The following is a 25,538-nucleotide window of genomic DNA, read 5'->3' as shown; positions in this document are numbered from 1 at the left end:
ATAATATGGTGGCAGTAATTTTTTGACTGTAACTAGGGACAAATTAGAACTTTCCATTAAAATTTAATCAAGATCAAACAACATTAGATATTCATTTTCTACAGTTCCACTATGTTTTAAAGGGCGAATTGGAGAGAAGGAATAATGACAAATGCTCAGGGCAAAGAATTTTCAGTTACAGCAACTATACTCTGTGAGTCAGTAACTAAAGAATTTATCAGCACTGTAATACTGTTCAGCTTTTGTTTTCCCAGAGCTTTACACTTATTATGGTTCAAGTGACCTATAAATTACCTCTTATGTAGAATTTCATGAATACTTCATCAACCAATCAACTATGATTATAAACGAGATGTATAACTTTCTATTTCTTACTGAGGTCACTAGCCCTTGATTAGCTTGCTCAAGTACTTAGGTATCTCAGTAACAGACACTGAACACATATGTATTGATACTGTAGTTAGATGGAGATTAAAGTCATGCTTATTATCGGGGGCCTCTCTTGTGGTGGAACGGATTAAGACGCAACCTATGAAGCTGTCCGCAGCCTCTGCAGCACGAATTTGATCCCTCCACCGGCCAGGGAGCAACCCACATGGCGCAGCAGACCTCTCCTGACTCGCCCTCTGCTCCCCTCAGCAGTATATTTCAATAGGTCTGCCTGTTCTGCTCCCCACTCTGTCTCCGGTGAATCCTCTCACTACCCTCACCTCTGGCCTGTATCCCAGCTCTTATATGCATAAATACATCTTTAAAAAAATAGTCATGCTTGTTAACCTATGAAATATGGCACAAATCGTAAATGTATAATGGGCAATAGGTAACCTGGTAAACCAAATCAAATCAAATAGTCATTTTTCTGCCTTTAGGTTACTGAAATACTACATTCCTTCCTTCCTATAAATTGCTCTCTCTCTCTCCATCTCCTTGGCTGACTACACTTCCCTCTCTCACCTTTCAATTTTTGCCTTCCCCCAAAGTTCTGTCTTCAGCTATACCCATCCCTCCTTCCTCCCGCCTCCTTTCTCTGTCTCTGTGTTATACAATCCATCTATTCCTACTCAGAGTTAAAGGGGAAAAAAAAAGGCTTTCAACCAAGAATATCTCATAGTTCACTGCACAGCTCATATTTCCTTGAGATGTGGAAAATCTTAGTGGCCTTGAAATAACCATTATCCACCATTGAATAGTGGGTTTCTTCCTAATCATCCATAGGTTATAGTTCACTGATATCTAAATTTTTTTAATGCCAGCACTCAGTTTTTCTAAGGCCTGATATCCATGACACTTGTCACTCTGCCATAGCTTAACACTCTGCAGTGAAAATTCAGTTGAGTATATATCAGTTTACATAGAACCTCTGAGGTTAAAAGAAAAGATGTACTCTATTATAATTTTGAAATAAGATCTTTGTTTTGAATGAGATATTTGGAGGAGCTACAAACATTAGTAATACATAGTTTTGCCAGTAATCTTTTGGTTTAAGACAAACACATGTAAGGTTCAGGTGGAAGGTTTATGTGAAAAGTTCCCTGAGTTTATTTGTATAAATGACTCCCTCCTGGCAGAGAGGCATCTCAGAGGAAGTTGATCCTGCAGGTGAAGGAGACAGTTAAGTTAATTCCAGTACAAGAGTAGCCCTCTTGTATTCAGCACAACCAGCTTACTTTCAGTCTCCTTAGGAAACAAATTAAAAATTAATGTATCTTTCACAGGCTGTACATATCTGGAGGTTTGACAGACAAACAGATCTTTGCACACCAGCATGGCCGTGAAGAGAATCTCAAAGGTAAATTATTAACAATGAGAAGCAAGAAAAAAAGACTGCTATGTGCAAATCTTCTTGGATATTAAACTTGCAGTGGGTTACAAAGTGGTCATGCACCGATAATGAAGCTGGCTGTGATCCCCAAGGCCTTCTTTTAAAAATTTGCCTTACTGCTGCAAAAACATGTGATCTGAATTTGGAGGAAAAACTGCCTCTCCCGTCACAGTCCATTAGAATGCTGAACTTTGATTAGCTGTAAGTTAATCTACAATCTGTAGCACAGAAAAGGTTTTCAAGTGCTGCAGGTTTTTACAGACACAGTTTTTTCTTGGTAGGTGTTTGAGGATCCCTCTTTCCATCTGGGAAAGAAAAACAATTGAGTTTGGACGTGCCTCTATGCACCTCTACTTGATTAAAATCTACAAAGTGCTTTGAGCGCCTATAGGAAGTTATCTATAACTTTAAAAAAGAATTTATTTTGAACCAAAGGAACAAAATGAAATTCTAAAGTGGCTGATACAATGTTTGAATGAGAAAACACCTTTTGGAGGACAAAACAAGTGGTATGTTACAGGTCTGAGACCCGAGGTTACTGCCTCATTATTGTCACCATCTTAGAAGATGGACAAGGCAGCACAATCAATAAAGTGTTTGACAAGACCAATATGAAAAGTACCTTGGAGACCTGGATAAGAATATCAAATTACCTTGACAAACAGAATTATAGACTCACAAAGCAGGGAGGACCCTTAAGAAAGGCTTGCTGTAGTCTTTTGCCTGCGAATAGGAGTTGTAGGACTTCTCTCAGGAACTTATGCTGATACTTAATTACTTCTAAAAGGAAATACTTGCTGATGTCTAAGGAAAAGTTACATTTCTTAAACCTGTACCTTGTCTATTGTCTGGTAAGAAATAGAAACTTAATCTGGACTCCCTGGTGGCCCAAGGGATTAAGCACAGCACTATGAAGCTATCTGCAGTCTCTGCAGCATGAGTTGAATTCACCACCTCCACCCCCTGCCATCCCACTGGCCAAGTAGCTACCCACATGGCTCAGCAGACCTCTCCTGACTCGCCCGCTGCTCCCCTCAGCAGTGTATTTCAGTCAATCTGCCTGTTCTGTTCCCCACTCTCTCTCTGATGAATCCTCTCACCCCCTGCACCTCTGGCCTGTACCCCAGTTCTAGTATGCATAAATAAATCTTCCAAAGGAAAAAAAAAGAAATAGAAATGTGATCAATATCTTTCTTAAAAATATCTTCACAGAGGTATAACTTGTCCCCAGGATCCACTGTGGTAACTGAATTCCGCAAAGTTAAGCTAATCCACAAATATAGAGCAGGGAAATCACTTAGTTTATAGGAAAAAGGTTCAGGGGTGGGGCTGGGGTCAGAGAGGCCCTTGGGATAATTTGGTTGGACTCCAAATTAAGCCATGTAATACCAGTTACTAGAATAACAAGTCTCTTATATAGTTCTGTAAATGTAATAATGTTTAGGGCTTCCTCTGGATATTCTCTACTTGCTGGACATTATTTTATAAACCATGGGCTTCTCCAACCACATATGCACTCTCAAAAAAGAAAAGGACAAAGATGGAAATTATACCCTACGCGATGGGCTAATGAATATCTAGTGTAAGTATATTCCCAGTTTTCCATGCATTAATTGTACCAACATATCATAGCGTTTGTTTTATAACATTTTAAAGTACAACTGTAAAGTTATTAAGATAGCTTTCAATATATCTGGTGAAACCATGAATCCATTCTTTCAAATGATCACCTTGAGAAGCCACAAAATTATTTGGTGAGGGTCATTACTATGTGATTGAAACTCCTTTTTCATAATTGACCTGCAAATCAAATGAAATCTGTTTCTTTAGAGTCACAATATTTTTCACCAGACATTTTGTTACCCTGTTTGATCATATGTCTTATTTTTAAAACTTGCCTTATAGTACTTTTGGCTACTTTCAAAACTCAAATCCACCCACAAATCAGAAAGATTTAGTACCCTTAAAAAATATCTGAAGCGCATGCTCCATAACCCTTAGGGAAGTCCAAAAGAAGCAATGCCACTATCTTTTAATTAAGCAATGAAGAGGGTAAAATTCCTTTGACTCTACATGTCTGATTTATCTTTTAAAAACAATCATACCTCATATAAAGCTGATTCATTGGTAACATGGCTCCACTAGAACCAATAATCTTTTTCTAGTGAATATGCATGCTCTTGTCTATGCTACCTACTTGATACCCCTAATTATTTTATATTTTATAAATTCCTATTTCTGAGGGAACATTGATCCTATTTCTGAGGGAAAAATATCAAAAAATTCTCTCTATATATTTTTAATGACATTAAAAATCCCTGTGGACATATTATCATTGATAATTCATCTGTTTTTTGGGTGATAAGAGAGACAGGGAAAGGAAGAAGAGTCCAAGGCAACAGAAAATCTAAGGCAAAGCAGTTCATTAGGTATCCAGTGATTTGCACCTTTGCTGAGAAGCAGGAAATTTTCATTCATTCATTGAAATCTACCACATCTTGTCACCTGGTAGATCTAACAGTGATCATTACAGACAAGGTTCTTCAGCTACTGGCACACAGAGGTCATCCAAAGAGGAATGTAAGAGCGTTAGCCCTCTTTCCGCCAACCTTCCATTCACTTGCTTCCTATCCATTAAGATAGAATTCTGAAGCCTAGAACACAGTTTGCTTAGTGTTCATTGGGACTATATTTCAAATGGAAATGAATCAAAATCTTAGCAAATAAAGAGGTATTTCTTCCTCTCAGTCTGCATGGCACAGATTCTTTTATAGAATCAAATTAAAATAGCTATGCTCAATTTGTTTTTCACAAAGTCATCTTGATTACCAGTCAGATCTCTATGCTCTTCTAAGTAGAAAATGATTGTTTGATGATTTGTTGTCCTATCTGCCGGGATACTGACAGCAAGATGTCCTTCGAGTAATTATGGGGTAGCACCTTTCCCTTTATTGATGTTGTGGGAACAATCAGGGTAATTTTCTTATGTAGAGAAATATATGTAACACTAAACAACGAGTGGAAGTCAAGCAATACAAATAAAAAAGGAGTGCTGATGAGGCAAGGAAAAGAATGACATCAACTCTAGGGATCACTGAGGTCCTGAAGTTAACCTGACACTTCCATGTCATATTGTTGGTATGAGAAATATCATTGTCATTAATGAAATGGGATGGAGATTAGCTTTAAAACTGCCTTCCCTCAGATTAAATTGGAAACCATCACTGTAAGATGTACTCCTACATTCTTAGACATATTATTAATATATCTTCTAAATATTTAACATGCATTCATAAATATACATATAGATAAAATATATAGTGCTTCTTTATGCACATGTGCATCAGTCTTGGCTTAGTTTAACAGTCTCTGTAATACAAAGAAAACATGCAATAAATATTTCTTGATTGATGACAGTTATGATTAATTTAGTTTAACTACTAGCTTAGCATATGTAATCACATTCTTACTTTGGTTTATCCCTTTTGCCAGTTTTGCCATTTTGCCTTTTTTTAAAGGCTTAATTGACGGACTGAACAAATGTAAGGAGAGAGACAGACTCGCCATGAAGCTAATGAAGCAAAAGCATCGGGACACTTCACTTGCACAAGAGAGGCACGACTAATGTGTTTGCCTTGCCATATGTTTTTGTAAAATCTGCAAAAGGAAGATATTTTTATATTCTTCTTCTAAGTGGTTCCTCCCAAAGTATATATAAACTCAGGTCTCACAAATCTAGATTTTCCTCTGTTGAAGGGAAATATAAAAAACTTAAAAGAAGTGTGATGGAGAATAAAAGAAGTGCTAAAAGTTTAGGAAATGCCAAACCATGAATAGACGGCGGATAACTAAGCTCAGGGAAGATGGGATTAGGGGTTTAACTATATCTGTGGACATATAGTGGATATTTATCTAAAGGGCAAAACTTGTTAGATACTTCCCAGATTTACAGAAGTTAGACTAGGACCTGAACTTGAATTTTAGGAAGAGAAATTCTGAGAATCAATAAGAACTTTGTAGTAAGGGTGTCAAAACAATGAAACAAGGTTATGAAAGTGATTTCTCTAGAAACCTATTTGAAATATTAGTTAGTTGTTAAAGGGTCAAGAAAACCCCTTCAGACCAGGACTCTGAATTATAAGATAAACCCACAGACAATTCCTCAGTTTCTATTCTAGCATATTTTTATTTTATAGGTATATGCATCCAAGCCCTTAATTTATAAAACAGGAAAAATAAAATGTCTCTAATGCCATGATTCTGGGGTTACTACAGCCAGAAATAATTGATGTATGAAAATATCTGAAAACGATATTATAGTGTGGATCACTTCAAATTTGGGTTTGGATGGGATAGAGGATGGAACTAGAGATATTATGCTTAAGATCTCTTTTCAAATCTAGAAATAGTAAGGACATTGTTATATGATGGTGATTGCATTCTGGGAAGCAAGCCATTCTATCTGTGTATGAACACTACAGTTATACTTCACAATGTAAAACACATCTCATTTGTGATTATATCCTTGATCATGACCTAGATTTAGCCAAATATCACTGTTTACTTACTCATGGGAATTTTTTTTCTTTCTATGCTAATGATCTACTGCCCTCTCCTTTACCTCCTTCCTCCCTGGGTACTATGCCATTATTTATAGAAGAGTTTTCTGGTTTCATCATGAATCTTCTGCTTAAGTTGCCTTGTTTATTGGTATAGAGGGATTTTGCCATGGGGCTTGACATGTTATCCAAATAACTTACTAGAGGATTTAGGTAGTTTATAGACACACTGAGTTTTATTTCTGGTACAAAACTTTTCAATAAGAAACATGTTTTAGACTTGACTTCTTTCAATGTAAACTCATACGTAATGATTTTTGGTTCATGGATACACTAACACAATGAAATCTCAATGTCCCTTTCTGCATATTTTGAGTGTTTATACTTAAACATTTATAAAGATAAAATATGACACTATGGTATAATTAAGAAATTTAATATAACCAGATTTTATCTATAAAACTTATGACTATTTCTTTTATTCTAAAGTCTACTAACTCTCCCTAAGAGAGAAGCTAAAATTTCTTATTCTCTTCAAAGGGTTATTTTAATATGGCCAAGACTTAGAAAAGTTGGAAAGATCAGGTACGTGTTTGAAGAATAGTCCTTCTCTAATAATTTTTACTGTAAAAAAAGCAAAAAATCCAACAGATGTTGCAGGGGGGTAGCTAGGTATGGAAAGTGAAGAATTAAGGGGTCATAATCAGTCATAACAGAATAGTAAATCAAAAAGTGATGTTGATAAATAAGAAGTTAGAAACTGGAATATACCAAAAAAAAAAAAAGGAGTAATCATAAGGTACACCTGGGTTTATCAATAGTTCTACTTAAGAGTAATACATAGAAAACACAGTTTACTTAGGAATTTCACAACTTAGAGGGATAGGGTGAATATAGACAAGTTTAAGCACATTAGTCAAGTATCTGCTGAATCACCATTGATGAGAAGCCAAATAAGTCATTATAAGAAAGGTTCAAAAAAACTGGCAGAGTGAAGGCTAGGGATGGAGAAGGAGAGAGGAAATAGGTAGAAGACTTTGAAGGGTTTAATCCAAAAGGCCATTTATCATTAGGAAAGATGTAATGGCGAGAATAGCCATTAAATGTTGTTTTGAAAGATAAAAATCATTTTACCAGGTTTCTGATGAGAGACTGTGAACATTGATTGTATTCCAAGCAGAGAAAAGGGATAGTGACTGGAAGTGGTTACATTCCCAATGGTTTCAAAAGGCTAAGTGTAGACTTTACTGTAACCAGTGGGAGATAATTAAAGACTTGTGAGAAGGTGAGTATCCCAAGAGACCTGTTTTAGAAATATATATTTAGAAATATCTTGTAGTGGTATAAAGACAGTTTGAAGGGCACAAAGCATTAAGTCAGGGCAACTGAAAATATTATTGCAGTAGTCCAAAGGAATACTGGGTGAGGTAAAGTGAAGATGATTCGGATAGAATCAACATGAACTGGAGCCTGAACAGATGTGAATGGTGAGAAAGAAGAAAGTACCAAACTGTGCCATTGACTGAGAGAGAGAATATGGAAGTTGGTGAAAGATATAATGAATTCCATTTTGAATATGCTGAGTTTTGAGATAATTGCAGGAAATCTAGGTAGAGGCAACCAATGAGATAATAAAGCTGAGTCTGTAGCTTTAAAATAAGATGACAATTCAGTAGAGAGTAAAAGACCATGCGACTAAATATTAACTGCCAAGGGAAAATCATGTGGGACCAAGATTAGACCCTTGGTAATGCTCTTATTTTACACTGAAAGATCTACATTCAATGAAATGGACTGTAAATCAAATCCCCCAAACCCTGCCCATAATATTACAGAGGATTGTTCCATTCATCAGGCTAACTGTGTATTATTCTAAAAGGTAGAGTGAGGAAAGTCTATAGTATAAGCAGTATTGAGTACCTAAATTAGGAAAGGAAGAGTTATATGTCTTCACGGATGCATAAGTGAGTTCAAGGCTATGATTGATAGATGAGCATGACTGGGTCTCACACTCTAAGCCTGGGTTCACCCCTGCAGTCACCCACCTGGCATGCAATATGAGTAAAGTATTTCTGCCTCAGAGACAACATGTAAAAAATGAATATTACATGCAAAAAAGGGAGAAAATCAATAGTTAAATTGATACCACATCTCTCGCAATGAAACTCCAACTTCCTATTTTTGCAAAAGCCATGTCCTCTTAAGGAGGGACTGTATTTGAAAGTTAAAATATAAGAGGCTGTATTTGTTTTCTATGATTTTCCTATCAAAATCTCTCAACATCCTTGTTTCCAAGATCTATGTTAATGGTTGGCAAGCCTTCTCTGTAAAGGGCCAAAGAGTAAATATTTTCAGTCATATTGACTCTGAGCCCTAATTGACTCTGTGTCAACTACTCAGCACTGCCTTGCAATGTGCAAGCAGTTGCAAACAATGCATAAAAAAATGAGCTGTGTGCCAATACAAGTTTATTTACAAAAGCATGTGGCAGACTAGATTAGGCCCCTGGGTCATGGATTGTCCATTCCTGATCTAGATCAATGGGGAAGCCATTCCCAGAAGATGCCAATCTGAAAAAAAATCATAAAGACCAGAGCAGACAGGTTAAGTTTTGGAATATCATCGAGAAAAAAACAAACAAACAAACTAAACCTACTTATATAATGCTCTCTCAGAGATATAAGAAAGGTTGTCTTTCCCCCAAATATTTCTTCTATCAGCTAGTCAAAACGCAAGAAGGAGCTCTTAACATCTTAACAGTAGCATTGCTAAGCTGGATTAAGGCTTTGCTCTGAATTTAAAGGGTACATACATAGTACAGAATGAGTGACACGTTGGTGTCTGCAGTACGTTGGTACTGCAGTACATTGGTACTGCACTAGTGTTTAAGATGAACTAGCTAATAGCTGGCAGTGAATGAGGACCAAGGCAAAAGGAATCCAAGATGCACGAAATTTGTTTGTAAGTTCCTCATAATTTTTCTTATTTTTGGCACTAAAAATAAACTTTTACACTACACACTTTGCTATACATTCCATTTGTTGTCATAACTTCCTATCTAGAAATCCACTTCAGATGTTAATGCCTATCATCTTAAAGTATGTGAGTCACCCTGGGAAGAAGTAGTCACTGAGTTTGAATTAGTATTTGTCTTAAGTACTCTTTTGCTTTATTTTTCTTTCTCTTGAAAAAGGTAAGGGGTTAATTTAAATAACAAGTATAAGAGCCACGGCTTTAGAAATGATATTAAGAAAAAAATATTCTTCTCAAGTTTCCTCTTTTAGGTGTTGAATTTGACCTGTGTCTAAAACTATGTAATGTGCCACACTTTTAGGTAAGGACCACTTATTTTTTTAATATTCTTTATATTCCCAAAGATAATGTCTATGATTATTTAACTGAAATGATAAAACCTTTGAAAAAGTCTTTGACAAGAAACTTTCTCTTGGGCCTCCCCCGTGGCGCAGTGGTTGAGCGCTGGGTTGCAAAGCTGCCCGCAGCCTCTGCAGTGATGGTTCTATCCCTGGCTGCTCCCCGGCCACTGGAGGAGGGTCCCACATGGCACGCAGGCCTCTCCTGCCGCCCGCTGCTCCCCTCAGCAGTGTACTTCGGTCCTTCTGCCTGCTCTGCTCCCCGCTCTGGCTCTGGTGAATTCTCTCACCCTCCCACGCTTTTGACTGTACCCAGTGCTTGTATAAATAGATAAATAAATCTTTAAAAAAAAAAAAGAAAGAAACTTTCTCTTAAGTGGGACAGAATTCTTCTTTACTTCTCCTATATCATGCAAGGATATACAACCTATGAAATAATTGACATTTGTATGAAAATCATCTAATTGTAACCAGTGAAGTCCTTTTTTTAAAAGATTTATTTATGCATACAAGAACTGTGGTACAGGCCAGAGGTGCAGGGGGTGAGAGGATTCACCAGAGACAGAGTGGGGTGCAGAATGGGCAGATCTACTGAAATACACTGCTGAGGGGAGCAGTGGGTGAGACAGGAGAGGTCAGAACACATGCTGCGGTGGCTGTGGATAGCTTTAGAGTGCTGTGCTTAATCCCTTGTGCCACCATGGAGGTCCTAGAGAAGTCTTTTAAACAGGAAAACTCAGTGATTCCTATATTTAAGAAAAGAAAACTATACTGTCAAAACCTAAATCTTAATTTAAAATATTGATTGCACATGGAACTTTATAGCTAATGCTGAAACCTTTTAGCCATTCATTACTATGCCCATTCCAGTTGGCATGACATTTTTTTTTCCATAGCACTTGTAACATATACAATAATTTTGGTAACAATGATGTTTATAGGGGCCTCTGTGGTGACGTAGGGGTTAAGTTTCAGCACTATTACCACTGTGGCCTAAGTTCTATCCCTGGTCAGGGAGCTAACCGACATATGGCGCAGGAGACTTCTCCTGTTTTGTCTGCTGCTCCCTACAGCAGACTGCACTCTCCCTGCAGCTCCCCACTCTGCCTCTGGTGAATCCTCTCACCTCCCACACCTCTGGCCTACACCCCAGTTCTTTTACACAAAAATATGTATTACCTATGCTTCTCACATTCTGTATTACAAATTAAGCTCCATGAGAGCAGAGATTAACTAAATAGTGCTATTGACTAGAACCATATAGCAGGCACTCAATAAATATTTGTTGAATAAATGAAAATAAGTAAGCAAGTAAGCAAGCAAGATAGGAAAGCCGAGCGGTGTCAAAGTGTATTCTAGCTAAAGATAGTAAACAGAAAATAACTTGAAAATAAAGAAATAATGCTTTCTATTTTCATTTCTACTCCCTAAGATTTTGTTCACCCCTACAACTAACACAAAAGTGTGCTTTTCACAAATACATATCATTCATTTTTATTTTGCCAACTTGGAACTTTCGACAGTTCAAACAATGATAAGGAGCAATTTACTTCTGTGTTGACTATTTTATAGATAGCAGTAGTTACGGTCCAGTCCATTCAACATTAGCCTTCTTACTGGCTGCTTGCAAAGCCTTAGATTGGTTTGCCTCTTCACTCTGTACAGTCACATACTCAGGTACAGGGAATCTAATCTGTCCCAGTCCCAGGGTAAATCATGATTAGTCTAAAATTCTCCTTGATAGTGATTAATTTATGGAGAGCAACATGATCTAATCCCAGCAACAGAATTTGAAGAAAACTTCTACCTAGGTGGGGGGGGGGGTTTTCCGTTAGCTTTTACCCTTAGTTAAAAAAAAAAAAAGTGAATGATAACCCATCTTCTTTGTTAGATAATACTATATTTGCAAGTAATGCCTAGAATAAATAGACATTTTGCAATCTTAAGCCAATCATTATATCAATGATGGCAGAACATAAGTATTTGGACAACCCCCAGGTCCTAGGTGATACTGAATTAACCAATCCTATAACTGCCCTACCTCTACATTTCTTGTGATATGTGAGTTATTCGTAAGACAATTTTAGTTATGATATCTGTTACTTGGCACTCAAAAGCATCCAAATAGACCAGGAAAAGAACAAATACCAAAGCATGCCAGTCTGTTTAAAGTCAAATTTTAAGGAATTATTTCAGGTGCTAACACAAATACTTGGGCAATAATATCTATATACACAAGCAGGTACAGTGTTAGTTATAAATTAATTTGGCCTATGCATTAAAGCCTATTACATAAAACCACATTTTGCCTAAATAATGTTCAAATGTAGTAAAAGTATATTGATATAAAGATTTTCTATGTTTTAGATTTGTATGGTATGAAAGAACAATTATGATGAATCATTAATTTTAAATTGAGGATTTTTATTAATAAATCTTGTAGCTTAAACTAAACAGCAAGTATTTGGGCAAATGCTTTCTTGTAGATGTCATCTGATGAAGGAGGATGGCTTATAACACTACAAATAATTGCCTTCAACATAAGGTATAAAATTTATTGTGCACCAAAATCTATATCCCCCATCTAAATATTATATTGGTCATTTGCAATTATATTTATCTCATACATATTTTTGTTAATCACCTATTTTGTTATTCTTAACCATTATTTCATTTATATGTGTCTAACATATATGAAACTTTAGGTATTTTATTTTTTTTACTGCTACACCAAAGATAATTGAGCAAAAACAAATTATGCACACTATTCTAAACTAGACTCTCTCCAGTAAAAGGAAGTTTGGCTCTTTTGTGAACTATTAATGAAATTTTGAAAATAAATATCATGACTTCAGCTAAACCATCATTTCAAGTAGTACATTCAATTGCATATAGAATTTGTAAAATTTTGAAGAATAATGGACAATTTACATCTTCCATTTCAAAATGCAAGGATTTTAATGGATGGCTGGTCTATTCCCTTTTCAGGAACACTGCAAATTTTCTGATTTGTCCACAAAGACCACAAAAATATCAGAAATTTCTGAATATTTTGAGAACAAATGCATGCTAAAACTGAAATCAAAACAGATATATGAGTAAATAAGCACTGTTTCATCATCAGAATTATAACATTTTTCAGAGCTAAAAAAAAATTGGTCCAAGTGACTGCATTTCATTATTTGAACTTTGGTTCAAGGAGAGAATTGGAGAAAACTAAAGGAAAAAAAAAAAAAAACATGAATTTATATACATACATAGCTCTGATTTTAAATCATAATAATACTTTTGTTAGAGCTTTTGGTGTTTAAATTACAAACACTGGGGCCTCCCCGGTGGCGCAGTGGTTGAGCCCTGGGTTGCGAAGCTGCCCGCAGCATCTGCAGCACCGGTTCAATCCCCGGCTGCTCCCCGGCCACCGGAGGAGTGTCCCACATGGCGCGCAGACCTCTCCTGCCGCCCGCTGCTCCCCTCAGCAGTGTACTTCGGTGCTTCTGCCTGCTCTGCTCCCCGCTCTGGCTCTGGTGAATTCTCTCACCCTCCCGTGTTTCTGACTGTACCCAGTGCATGTATAAACAAACAAACAAACAAACAAACAAATAAATAAATAAATAAAATATGTGCCTCTTTAAAAAAATAATAATAATAAATCACAAACACTGATATAGTTAAGCAGCTTGTAAACAGAAAGACAGCACAGTTGAGATCAATAATGGTTGAGGTCAATAACTGAAATACAAAAATATAGCAAAGACAGGTAGCAAAATGCTATGAAACACAAGTGTGAGTGGTTCCATTTGGTAATTCACAAGTTACCAACTTAAGGTCCTTTTCCACAGGAAGTTTGATGAGAACATTAGGTTGAAAATGAAAAGAGAAGACAAAATTCCATTTGTCTAATAGTCATTAATGTAATATTTATGATATTTAGCATGGCACCAAAAAAAAGGTGTTTTGAAAAGAGCATCATGGAGCGTGTCAATTAATGTTTTTAATCACAAATGGAGACATAAGCAATGGCACTATACACTGAGGGAAGATGGTCATATCGTATAGGTAAAAGCTGCTAGCTTTTAACAAGAAAATATGAATTTTAAGGTTTAAATTTTCATGACATTTTATTATTATTTTAAGAAAAACACATTCGCAGTCCAAATACATTGATAACACAATAACCACCCCAAACAGAGAACTCCTGGAAAGACATATGCCAAGTATTAACTAATACTTATTATCTCTGGGTATTAGAATTCCAATTGACTTTTTTTCTTTTTTTTGTATATAGTTTCCAATTTTTCTAGAGTTTACATGTATGATTGAAAACTTTTACAAGCCATATGATCTGGGACATCTCTCAACGATAGAGAAAATAATAATAAATAAAATACTTTACAGTGATCAAAAATTGAAATTATTAAAATATTAAATTTATACAAGTAGATAATTAACTTATCTAGTATGGATTTGAATTATCTTACATTGTTTTTCGAGTAAAAATAAAAAAAAAAATCTTTGGCAGGGTTTCTCAATCTCATCATTATTGGCATTGAATACATTGGGATATATTCTTCTTTGCTGTGGAAGGCCATTCTGTACCGTGGAGGATATTTAGCAGCATCCTGACCTCACTCACTAGATGTCAGTAGCTCCTCCTCCTTGGTTGTGAGAACCAAAAAATATCTCTAGAACTTGGCAAATATCAACCAGGGGACAAAAACCACCTGTGGGCTAGAACCACTGGCCTAAAGCAACACAGACAAGTCAGTCTTTAAGCAATTAAATTTGCCCTAGATAATGTGCATCAATTAACTCATTGCTCAGGACATAGGAATTAATTAATTAAAGCATAGTTACTATTTATCCAAGCATATAATGGATAATATTTAGATCATAATAATTACCTGATAGCTGATTTTTCACTTTGAACTCTATATGGAAAACTAAGAAACTATATATTTCCATTAAACTTAAAACAATAAATTCGGTGAGGAAGAACAAAAAGGAAAGGGCTTTAAATGTGAAAGGCCATAGTGCAGCGAAATGATGACCACCAACCCAGTGCACATGTTATTTCCTCTTCAAAACCTTTCTTAATTCTTAGAATAAATGTCTCTTTATGGTGGAGGACTATGGGTGCTTTGGTGATGGGAGAGCTACGGTGACCACATAGGACGAAATTTTAAGTTTCCTAATTTTTAAAAAAAGAATGTCTCTCTGCTTTGTGCTAACAAACTCTTTGAAATGTATTCCTCGTATTTCATTATTAGTATTTATTTCTTTTACTGCTTTTCCCACTAAAATGTGAGCTCTGAAGGGTAAACCTTTTCATTTTTTCTCATTTTGGGAGACTTGGTTCTTTCAATGTTTTATTAATTCATTAAATCATTCATATATATTCTTAGTGATTAGCACTGTGCTTGATCACAGGAGGTTAATTACAGTGCTGATGACTGAGGATATGGAGATAAACACATTACAGGATAAAATGTGCTAGAATGGAGGTAGGAAAGCACACAGAAGGATTTTCCAGGACAAAATGGGAGGATTAGAGGTTTCTTAGATGAAGTGACTTGAACTATCACTAAAGCAAGGAAGTAGAAATGGAGGGCAAGGACCTCCCTGGGGGCACAAGGGTTAACTTAAAGTGCTATGAAGCTATCAGCAAGCTATCTGTAGCCACTGCAGCATGAGTTTGATGCCCCAGTGAGATCCCCATCAGCCAGGGAACTAACCCACATGGCGCAGCAGACCTCTCCTGTCTTGCCTGCTACTCCCCACAGCAGTGTATTTTTGGTCAATCTGCCTGTTCTGTTCCCTACTCTGTTTCTGGTGAATCCCCTTACTAGCCCCCTCCCCCACCTCTGGCCTGTACCCAAGTTCTTGTATGCATAAATAAATCTTAAAAAAAGAAAAGAATGAAAGAAATGGAGGGCAAGGGGATGAGTAGGCAAGCCAGGCAAACGATGCTCCATGAACATGATTCCAGGAGAGACCTGTCTCCTATTACATCCTATGGAGTACAGGGGCTAGGACATCTTTTCTCATAAAAGGTTGATTAGCAAATGCACAAACAAAGGAGAATGAAGCAGAATGAAGCAAAACTCAGCAAACCAAGGGGGTGGTTGCCATGGCCTTCAGGATCTTCCTGCTCTGGTTATAACAGGCAAGCTTTGATGTAGCCAATTTCAAGATCCTTTAAAATAAAAGCTTATATAGCCTACTTCTTGTCACTTTCCTATTTCCTGGTATTTGAACATGATTCAGTAACAACTTATTTATGGGGAACACTTCCCTAAAAAATTCTATGTGAGAGATTGTTAGAGGAAATAAAGATAATGCATTTTGCTTTCTGGGTTTCTAATGGTGTAATTTCCATAAGAAGGAGAGGTTCTTATGGAAGGGTGGAGCAGAGCAGCAAAGGGAAGCTAAAGAGGAAGGAGAGAGGGAGAGAAGAGCTGGTGGAGGCAAGGTGGGCAGAGAGACATGTGAAGAAGCCATTCTTGCTTCTTTACCTTGGACTTGCACCAGGGACTTGGGGGATATGGGAGACCATAGAAGAAGTGTGGTTGAGAGACCCTTGGGATGCGGATGGTGGCAGCCCTGAAAATGATTTGTACTTTGAATTTGCTCCTTGAGTGCCAGGTGTACTTGGCCCCTTCTGCTCTATTCCTATGGTTGCCCACCAGGAGGGTGCCTTAGACTTGTAGCAAGCTTTTGGACCTCAAGGTTGTCTTGTACCAACCCTGTTAGGCTGGGCATTTACTCACCAGGGGATGGGTAACTTTGGGTGTTTCATTGGGAAACTGTTCTTTACAAGGTCATACACACTGAGACACTAAGAGCATGCTTTGTCTTTAAGCAGTGGATGGCAGAACCCATTTAGAGTCTGCAAGTTTGTGGGGTCTTGGGATACCCTTCAATCTGCCCAGTACCACAGTTCTTACTATACATTAGTAAGAAAATTAGGCATTGAACTGATATTGCAAATATTTTCAGTGTTAACTGTTATACTGTCTTAGTTCTGAAAACTTAGAAATATTTTTAAAAACATTTGATATTTTAAAATTTTATAATATTAACCTATAATGTGCACATATTTAAAAACTGTATACCCAATAGGCATTTTTTCAAGATCAAATTGAACTTTAGGTTTCCTTAAACCATGTGTGTCATATTCTTTCACTTCCTTATGATATAATTTGTTTTTTTTAAACAAGGAACAATAATATCAGAAAAAATATGAAACTACTTCTGACCCAAAGTAAATAGTCAAGCAAAATACAAATATTGATAGGTGGCATCTTTTTCTGAAGAAGAATTCAGTGATGGCTGTATAATATAGTAAAGTCTGTTCCCTGGCACAGCTGGGGAATGAGGTATTCTGATCAAATATTCTGCTTAATAGAGTTACCATATATTTTACATGGATTGCCTATTTTCAAAGAGTTGCACTAGATCAAAATAAACCTTAGGCTATGTAGCCAGGGTGGTCCCAGCTGAGCTCAAAGGGAATTATCTGGGTGTATGTGATTAAATGGAGGTAGTTGGTGGGCCCTTAGGGCTCTATTTGCATGAAAGGATTTATGCTATGCTGGTATTTGATTTATTCCTGGCTTCTAAGAAAAGTTAGATACATGCTTGGTGCCTATAAAAAAGGGAGGAAAGAGAAGAATGGAGGTGGAAAGAGAAGAAAGGAGGATGTTATGATTTTAGGATTCCCTTCTTATCACTAGGATTTGAAAAAAAAAATAAGCCTTCAAGGACAAAGGGATCAGTAGAGAAGTAAAAAGGAGCTGCTTTTATGAAGGATCCTCTATAAAATGGCTACCTCTGTGTGATCCTAAGACCACTATGGTACTGCAGTGGTCAGGGGTAAAATTGGAGCAGTAAGAAAACTGTAACCTTAACCCAGATATAAGCATTTTTTTTTTTTTGGTCTTTTCTTTTATTGGGCTAACATTAGTTTACAAAAGTGTTTGTGTTTTAGATAGGATCTCCCCTTCCAGGAGTTATTACAATACCACATCTGCCACCAAACCATCCAAAGGCATGATTTAGACATTTTCACTGAAGGCAAACCCAAACAACTATGCCAGCAAAAGGCATTGAGCAGGGGGGAGCTGAAGCTGCAGCAGGACAGGAAAGGCAAGGCTTTCTCTGTTTTGTTCAATGCCATGTTCTCAGCACTCAAATATTTGTGGTGACTTTATGCAACATGTTCTGACCCCATATGGGATGACTCCAGATGTATGTGTGAAAGTGGAGATTTTGCAGAGAACTTGACTCTTCCTAGTGGGGATAAAGAGATAAGTGAGGATATCTGAATTACCATTACTAAGGTGACCTCATTCTGAATTAACAGATAAGGAGACATTTTGCATATTTAGCTTTAAATAAAACTATGCTATTCAAGAGGCACACTGGTTTCTTCCCAGTTTCTTGAGATCATTTTCATGAAATTAATTACCATTAATGGCAAAGCAAAACTGCATCAAATTATAAAGCATGTAATAGAGATTTCAGATGATGGCATTCTATACAACAGAGTTTACATTAGTGATTCAGACTCTTCTTTGTTATACAAAATATTTGGTTTCTTATGTAAGTCTACCACTTTTAGAATATTGCACTCAAGTTTCCTTTAAAGGTCAAGTGCTTTCTGAATTGAAGGTTTAAAAAGCTATCAAAGTAACTTAGTCTTTTGGATCAGGAACTATATACATAATCTTTTTATGCAAAATTTCATGGTCATTTCTTTAAAGGCAAATTGGCTTTAATGAATGAATAAATGTTGTGTATATTATTAGTCTTTGGACTCTAAATGTAGATGCTCACTGTTACTTACCGATTACAGTTCAGATTTAGATGTGACTGAGGCAATGCAAAGAAGATGGCCACAGAGAAAAGAGAGCATCTCAAAAGAATCTCCCACAGGCCAACATGTCTAAACAATTTGATCTCAGACATGTTTAGATTTCAAAAGAACAATTACCTAAGATAAAAGGAAGAATATTCCTAACTAAGAATTAAGGAAACAGTAACCCCTGTTGTCATAAATTCCAATGTTATATTAACTCTGGGAGCAATTAAGACATCAGGACTCATTTGCCTCATTTGCGTGTTCATCTAGTTTTCATACTGCACTCCCAAAGTTTCTCTTTGTTTTAAGAGGTTCAGGTTCTCTTAGAAACTTGCTGTTGTATTGTTGAAGTGCTTCCACTCTCCATATTTGACTTTTCCCAGACTGGAAAGAGTTCATACTCTATGGGAAAAGGCAACCATAGATGGTGTGGCCTTTGAGTAACCATTTTGATTTTGTAGACCACATTAGTTTTTTTTAAAGTTTTATTTATTTATTTATGCATATTTATTTATGCATATTTGTTTATGCATTTTAAAATTTATGTATTTATGCAACCTTCACAAGAACTAGGGTAAAGGCCAGAGGTGTGGTAGGGTAAGAGGATTCACCACAGACAGAGTGGGGTACAGAACAGGCAGATTGACTGAAATATACTGCTGAAGGAAGCAGCGGGTGAGACAGGAGAGGTCTGCTGCGCCATATGGGTTAGTTCCCTGGCTGGCAGGGATCAAACTCGTGCTACAGTGGCTGTGGAGCGCTTCATAGTGCTGTGTCTTAACCCCTTGTGCCACCAGGGAGGCCCACTTTAGTTTTAAATTATTGAGATTTTATCCTGAAGCCAAGGGTAGTCATTAAAGAATCATAAGTCAGGAAATGTTATCTTGTTTGTTTTGTTTTTAATTTTAGTGATGATAATGTGGTGAATGGTTTAGAAGTCAGAAATGGTAAGAGAAACAGAGATAGATAGATGTTAGAATATCCTAACAGTCTATCTGTTAGAGAGGGTGGAGGCCCAGAAATAAAGTAGGATCAATATACTTGGAGAGAAATAGATGGATTCAAAAGGTATTTAGGAAGTAGAAGCAATAAAACTGAACAATGGAATAAAGCTCCATAATACATAGATACCACTTAGCCTCCTAAAACAGACATTTTAATGTTCATCTAAGAGTTATTCAAAAATCGTTAAAATCCAGGTTGAAAAACAGTGTTAAAATTTCTTTATCAAATGAACAGTAGTAAATATTTTGTTGATAGTAAATATTTTGTTGATAGCATGATTAATAGTAATGATACTACTATCTTCTTAGGCTACATCAGTATATCATAATTCTATAAAGCTTTGTTCCTATATTCATAGTATGTGACATATAGAATTAGGACATATATAAACAAGGATGTACTGAGCACCTGGGTACCATATCGTTCTTTAAAGAAACAAAACAAAACAAAACAAGAACACACAGAAATAGCAGGAAACTGACACATTTAAAAGACAAAAGAAGTATTTTCTATAATTTATTTGGAGCTATGAAAGTTATTGAAGTATAATACTTGCCTCAAACACTTTCCCAACAGCTGAAATTAATTTTATGCCTAAGCAAGATACTGCATGGTGGTGAAACATAGAAGGTTCACTGATTTTGAATATTATATTCAAAATATTTCAAAACAAAAAAAGATTGTGCAATCAGTTATTTGAACAAGTAGAATGACTGAAGCATAAAAGGGAATAAACGAAAAAGATGTTTAGACATCACATAAGTATGGAAATAAATTTTCTTCCACTAAATATTCAACTTAAATTTAGGGATTATTAACTAATCACATATTTTATAAGCAGTTTTTTTAAACTGATGAAATCTTAGAGATGTTAACTAGAAAGAGGATCTTAATTTTAAATTCAGAAATGTTTCCAATTGCATAAATTTTCATGCCAAGATATAGGACATTCAAATTGAGTATCTTGAATATTTACATTAGTTGAACGATATATAATATGAATTATATGATTAATAAGCAGTAACTACCTCATAAGGATTGCCTGATTTTGTTTTCATTAATTTGAATGTGATTATTCTGAAAAAGGTCTTCATCAATAATGTCAACCCCTTTTGTTTATGTCCATTTTTCCCATCCTTTAGGGGAAATCTCTCTGAGGAAGATTTTTTGGTATGTGCATTTTGTTTATGCTACCCATGCCAAATAGATCTCCCAAGATGAAGCTCTGAGCTCATTTGGAAGTAATTTTGGGTAGCACATGAATCAGAACTCTTATTTTCTTCTCAGCACTACTGGTATTTTATTGCTTCCATCTATAGTCCAATATGCTTTTAGCACTAGAACCCTGAGGCCAAATACACAAAGCACTAAGAAAATGGGAAATTCTGGCGATTACAATTTTCGTCTCTCTTTCAGGGTTCTTCCTTCCCCTGGGAGAGCGAAATCACTTTAAGCTCACTATGAAACAGAAACAAGGTGAACACAGATGATTGACTGAAGTTGGGGATGTTGATTTAGGTGTGTTTGGCTTATAGATCAGGTGTAAAACGCTTAAACCAGCTTGTCAAAGCCTGCTTGTCAAACTCCTATGGATTTTTCTAGACTTTGCCCAGATGTCACTTTCTCTATGAAGGCTTCTCTGGACAGCTCAGGAAGAGTTAGGCACTTCCTCCTTATTATAGTACCTTGACATATTCCCATAGGCAGCACTTAATCAAATTATATTGCTTTTATATGTCTGTCTCTCTCTCTCGAGAGAGAGAATACACTCTTCCTTTTTTCTCTATACTAGAGCATTACCAAAATCAAGTTGACTATAAATAATAATAGAATAACTGGAGAGTGGCTAATAACATTCTCCATCTGCATAACATAGGGTATCAGTCTTTTTCACATAGTGGTGTGGAAGACTTGGAAGGAATTACCACATTTTATAGATGAGGAAAGCTATGCCCAGAGAGTTTACATGACCCACCCCCCACGTTCAAAACAGCTAATAAGTTGTGCATAAAAATCTCATACCAGCAAGCTGATAATTTGTAGACAGAACAGATAGCTGTAGCATTCCATAAGACAGAAGGCAATGACTGACCAAGACACATAGTTGGAACTGCTTACCTGGCTTAAAGCTCCAGAATGCAAGAGGACTTAGAATGTCAATCTTACAAAGGGAATGATGTGTAGCAAATTATTTCCTAGTAGACTAAAAATATCCTATTTATGCATATAATATACATGATATTATCTCTGAAATTTTGAAAATAGCGATCAGTAGTCAAACTACTGTTTTACTAAGCAAACAGTGCAGAGAATCAGGTCTTCTTCACATAGATATTATGTTTTCAAAACAAATTATGATTGAAAAGTTAAAAGTATAGTTAGAAGTATAGTTCTTTAGCAAGCCTTCCAAAGATTGGCTGATATGACTTAAATATAGAGTGATACAAGAATTGTCAGTTTAAAACAAAGTTCCACATTTTGAAAGAAACTTTAGATACTCAAGGTCATTTACATAGCCCAGTTCAGAACCAGTGGCTCATGTATATTATAAAAGAAACTTATTTACAAATCAGTCTTTTAATGCATTATGAGAAACATATTTCTTAGGTATTAAATTTTATGCTAGGTGAAATTATAATATTATGTTGTATTCAAAATCAGGGCCACTTAAGAATAACTACATTCATTTTCTATAAAATTCCAGAAGAAAAATTCCCACATATATCTAAAGTTGAAGATATTCATCTAAGTCCCCGTTATACAGTAAGCCAGCCAAGAATTTTTTATCTATCAACTCCTGTTAAAGAGCTATAATATATAACCAATAGGGCCAACAGGTACATAAAACACCAATGGAAAAAATTACTTAAAAACAAAAAGAACGGGTGTTGCAATGTTTAAATAATTACTACTCACCAGAAACAAAGTGCGGAAGTTGCTCAAATCTCCAAAGAACTCTTCTATGCTGACATTCTTAGAATCAAAAATAAAATATTCTCCGAGATTCTCATAAAGTTTTACCATATTGTTGTGCATGGTGAGGAGTTTTTCATATTGGTCTCTGGCACTCTTTGTAAAGCTGTAGCTCTGAGTTAAGGAACATGAACCAGTAGTAGTACCTCAAAAGCAATTATCAGATGTAAGATCGAAGTGTACAATCATGTCTGTAAACAAATGTGCAGTAATTTGCAGAAATGTATTTCAATATAATTGTAGAGTCTATTAGTCCAGGATCAAGGTGTAGGCAGTTTTGGGTTGTTCTCTGGCCTTTTTCCTTGGCTTGTAATTGGTTGCCCGTTCACTACTTCCTCACATGGTGGCCCCTCTATGTGGTCTCTGTCCAGCTCTCCTCTCCTTAGAGGCAAACAAGTCAAATTGAATTGGGGCTCACTGTAAGAACCTCATCTTAAACATAATTACTTCTTTAAAAGCCTTATTTCCCCATTTTTAACATAAATGAACTTATTTTTACTACTTTAAAGGCTGTATCTCCAAATACAGTCATATTCTGAGTTTCTGGGGGTTAGGGTTTCAACACATATATCCTGAGGGGACACGATTCATCCCATAACAACTTTCAGACTCATTATATTGGTCAGTGAGTTTTGAAAATCGATAAATTAGGCAGTACTAGTGAACGTACAACCACGAGGAACATATTTCCTAAATGAAAGCACGTCACTATAAATACCAGAAAATTGCTTAATATCTTTTTACGAAGTATGTTACTAACAACAAGAAACTTAGAAAAAATATTTTTCTCTTTTTAATATACATATTCTCTATAGAGAGGTTACAATAAACTCTACATACAGGTTATGTACACATATATGCTATATACACACATATACATACATATGTTTATATATATATTCACATAAGGAGTGAAAAGACAGAGATGGATGGGTAACAAGGAAGGAGAGGGAGAGACATGGAGAAAAAGGAGAAGGGCAGAAGGTGGGAATGATCCTGTTTTGTTTCTAGAACCCCCACATGCAAAGAGCTTGTTAAGATTCGGCTATTTGCTGATCCTGAGACAAGGAGCCTGAGGATTATTATTTCTAACAAATTCCCAGGTTCATAGTTTGAGTAGCATGCTCTCGGAAATTAAGTAGAAGCTATTACAACCATAGATTGTCACATCACTGTTACGAAGCTAGTAACAACTGCTACCAAAGCATAAAATGGACCAAGTATTTAAAAGTGTCTGACTAAAGGCATCTCATTACATATAAATTTATATTTAGAGAAATAAATAATAATGCATTCTTACTGATGTTAGTGTATGTAAAGAAAATTATCTCTTTAGGCAATTTAGTAATATAAAAAATACATCTAGTAGCAGAGAATTGGGAAAATTTTGAAGCATTTCCTCTGGTCTTTCTTCCATGATTAATAGCTTTTAAGTGCTCATTCATAAGAATGTTTCAGCAAAAAGTAAGTGGGCTAACCATGAAGACTTAAGGAAACCAAATCAAATCCACCTTTTAAAATTAGAGTTGGGCCTCCCTGGTGGTGCAGGGGTTAAAGTCTCAGCTCTATCAAGCTATCACCAGACATTGCAGGGACCTAACCCATATGGCTCAGCAGACCTCTCCTGTCTTGCCCTCTGCACCCCTCAGCAGCCTGTTCTGCTCCCCATTCTGCCTCTGGTGAATCCTAAAACCCCTCACACCTTTGGCTTACACCCCAGTTCTTGTATGCATCAATAAATAAATCTTAAAATAAGAGTTAAATCAATTAATAACCAATAAACACAGAAGTAAAATGTTTTCATATGGAAAAGTAATAGACTTGGAATTGTAAAAGATGAATAATAGCACAGTTAGGTTAAACAGTGTATTAGTGTTTTGTGGTAGTAATTTTTTATCAGGTACTGATAATTGTGTCTTCAAAGTTTGATTTTATAAGATATTCTGAATTCTTCCATGTGTTTTATTATAACCTGGAACAAAATTTATTTTCTATGGGAACACAACTCTAGTTTTACAATGGAAGTCAATGGGGAAATCAAATTGTATCTGAAAATTACCTTGTAGCTGACACTTAAGGAATACAACATGTTTTTAAATAAGATATTCCCTTCTTATATTCTTTCTTATGCAATACAGATATTAGCATTTGGAGTAGCAACACAACTCCTTCTTGCCCGCCAAGTGACATTATACCTTTCAAACCTCAAGCCCATTTTGATGTCAATAGATCTGAAAGAATTAATGCATCTCTGACACAACTTTTATCAAAAAATCGACTATATCACTACATATACATTTTAATTTTACCTCTGAGAAAATCACCAGATTTATTTTATTTATTTATGCATACAAGAACTGGGGTATAGACCAGAGCTGGGTGGGGGAGGATTCACTAGCGACAGAGTGGGGCACAGAACAGGTGGATCTACTGAAATACACAGCAGGCAAAACAACAGGCGAAACATGAGAGGTCTGCTGAACCATGTGGGTTAGCTCCCTGGCCAGAGATCTAACTCATGCCACAGTGGCTGGTGATAGCTTGATAGCGCTGAGACTTAACCCCTGCTCCACCAGGTAGGCCCTATATATTTTTTAATTTATAAGGAAGTGTTAACCTGTTTAAGAGTTGCAGGAATAAGACAATGGTCTTCATTGCACAGAGTGAAAGTGAGATTTTTGTTTTCTAGTCACTCTTCCTTAAATAAAACAGACTCATGCCAGAGACTTGCTAGGCAGAAACACTTTGCAAAGGTCACTTACTTGTACTATATTTGCAATGCAAAGTACTAAACTGTTTGTGTATTTCAGAAGGTTCAGTATCTGTAAAACAGAGAAAAAGCCAAAGATAAAACAAGCAAAAAAACTGTTTCCCACTCATCATAACACAATTTTTCACTAGCTAAAATATGTCCATGTAGTAATACACAATTTCATAAATTTGTGCTC

At 36.1% G+C, this 25,538-nt stretch overlaps 1 protein-coding gene across 2 annotated transcripts in view; it reads right to left on the bottom strand.

The window, feature by feature from the left end:
- DIAPH2 (diaphanous related formin 2) overlaps positions 1–25,538 on the bottom strand; it is a gene marked incomplete at both ends in the record, with an annotated part of 881,049 nt that overhangs the window by 215,478 nt on the left and 640,033 nt on the right. For both annotated transcript variants that reach the window (XM_084259207.1, XM_084259208.1), the window contains one exon: positions 22,534–22,696. In XM_084259207.1, the coding sequence (XP_084115333.1) occupies positions 22,534–22,696 (163 nt within the window). The remainder of the gene's footprint in view (positions 1–22,533; positions 22,697–25,538) is intronic.

This window comes from Talpa europaea (genome assembly GCF_964194135.1).
Source record: "Talpa europaea genome assembly, chromosome: X".
NCBI classification, from domain to species: Eukaryota; Metazoa; Chordata; class Mammalia; order Eulipotyphla; family Talpidae; genus Talpa; species Talpa europaea.
This window is presented reverse-complemented; position numbering and strand designations above follow the sequence as displayed.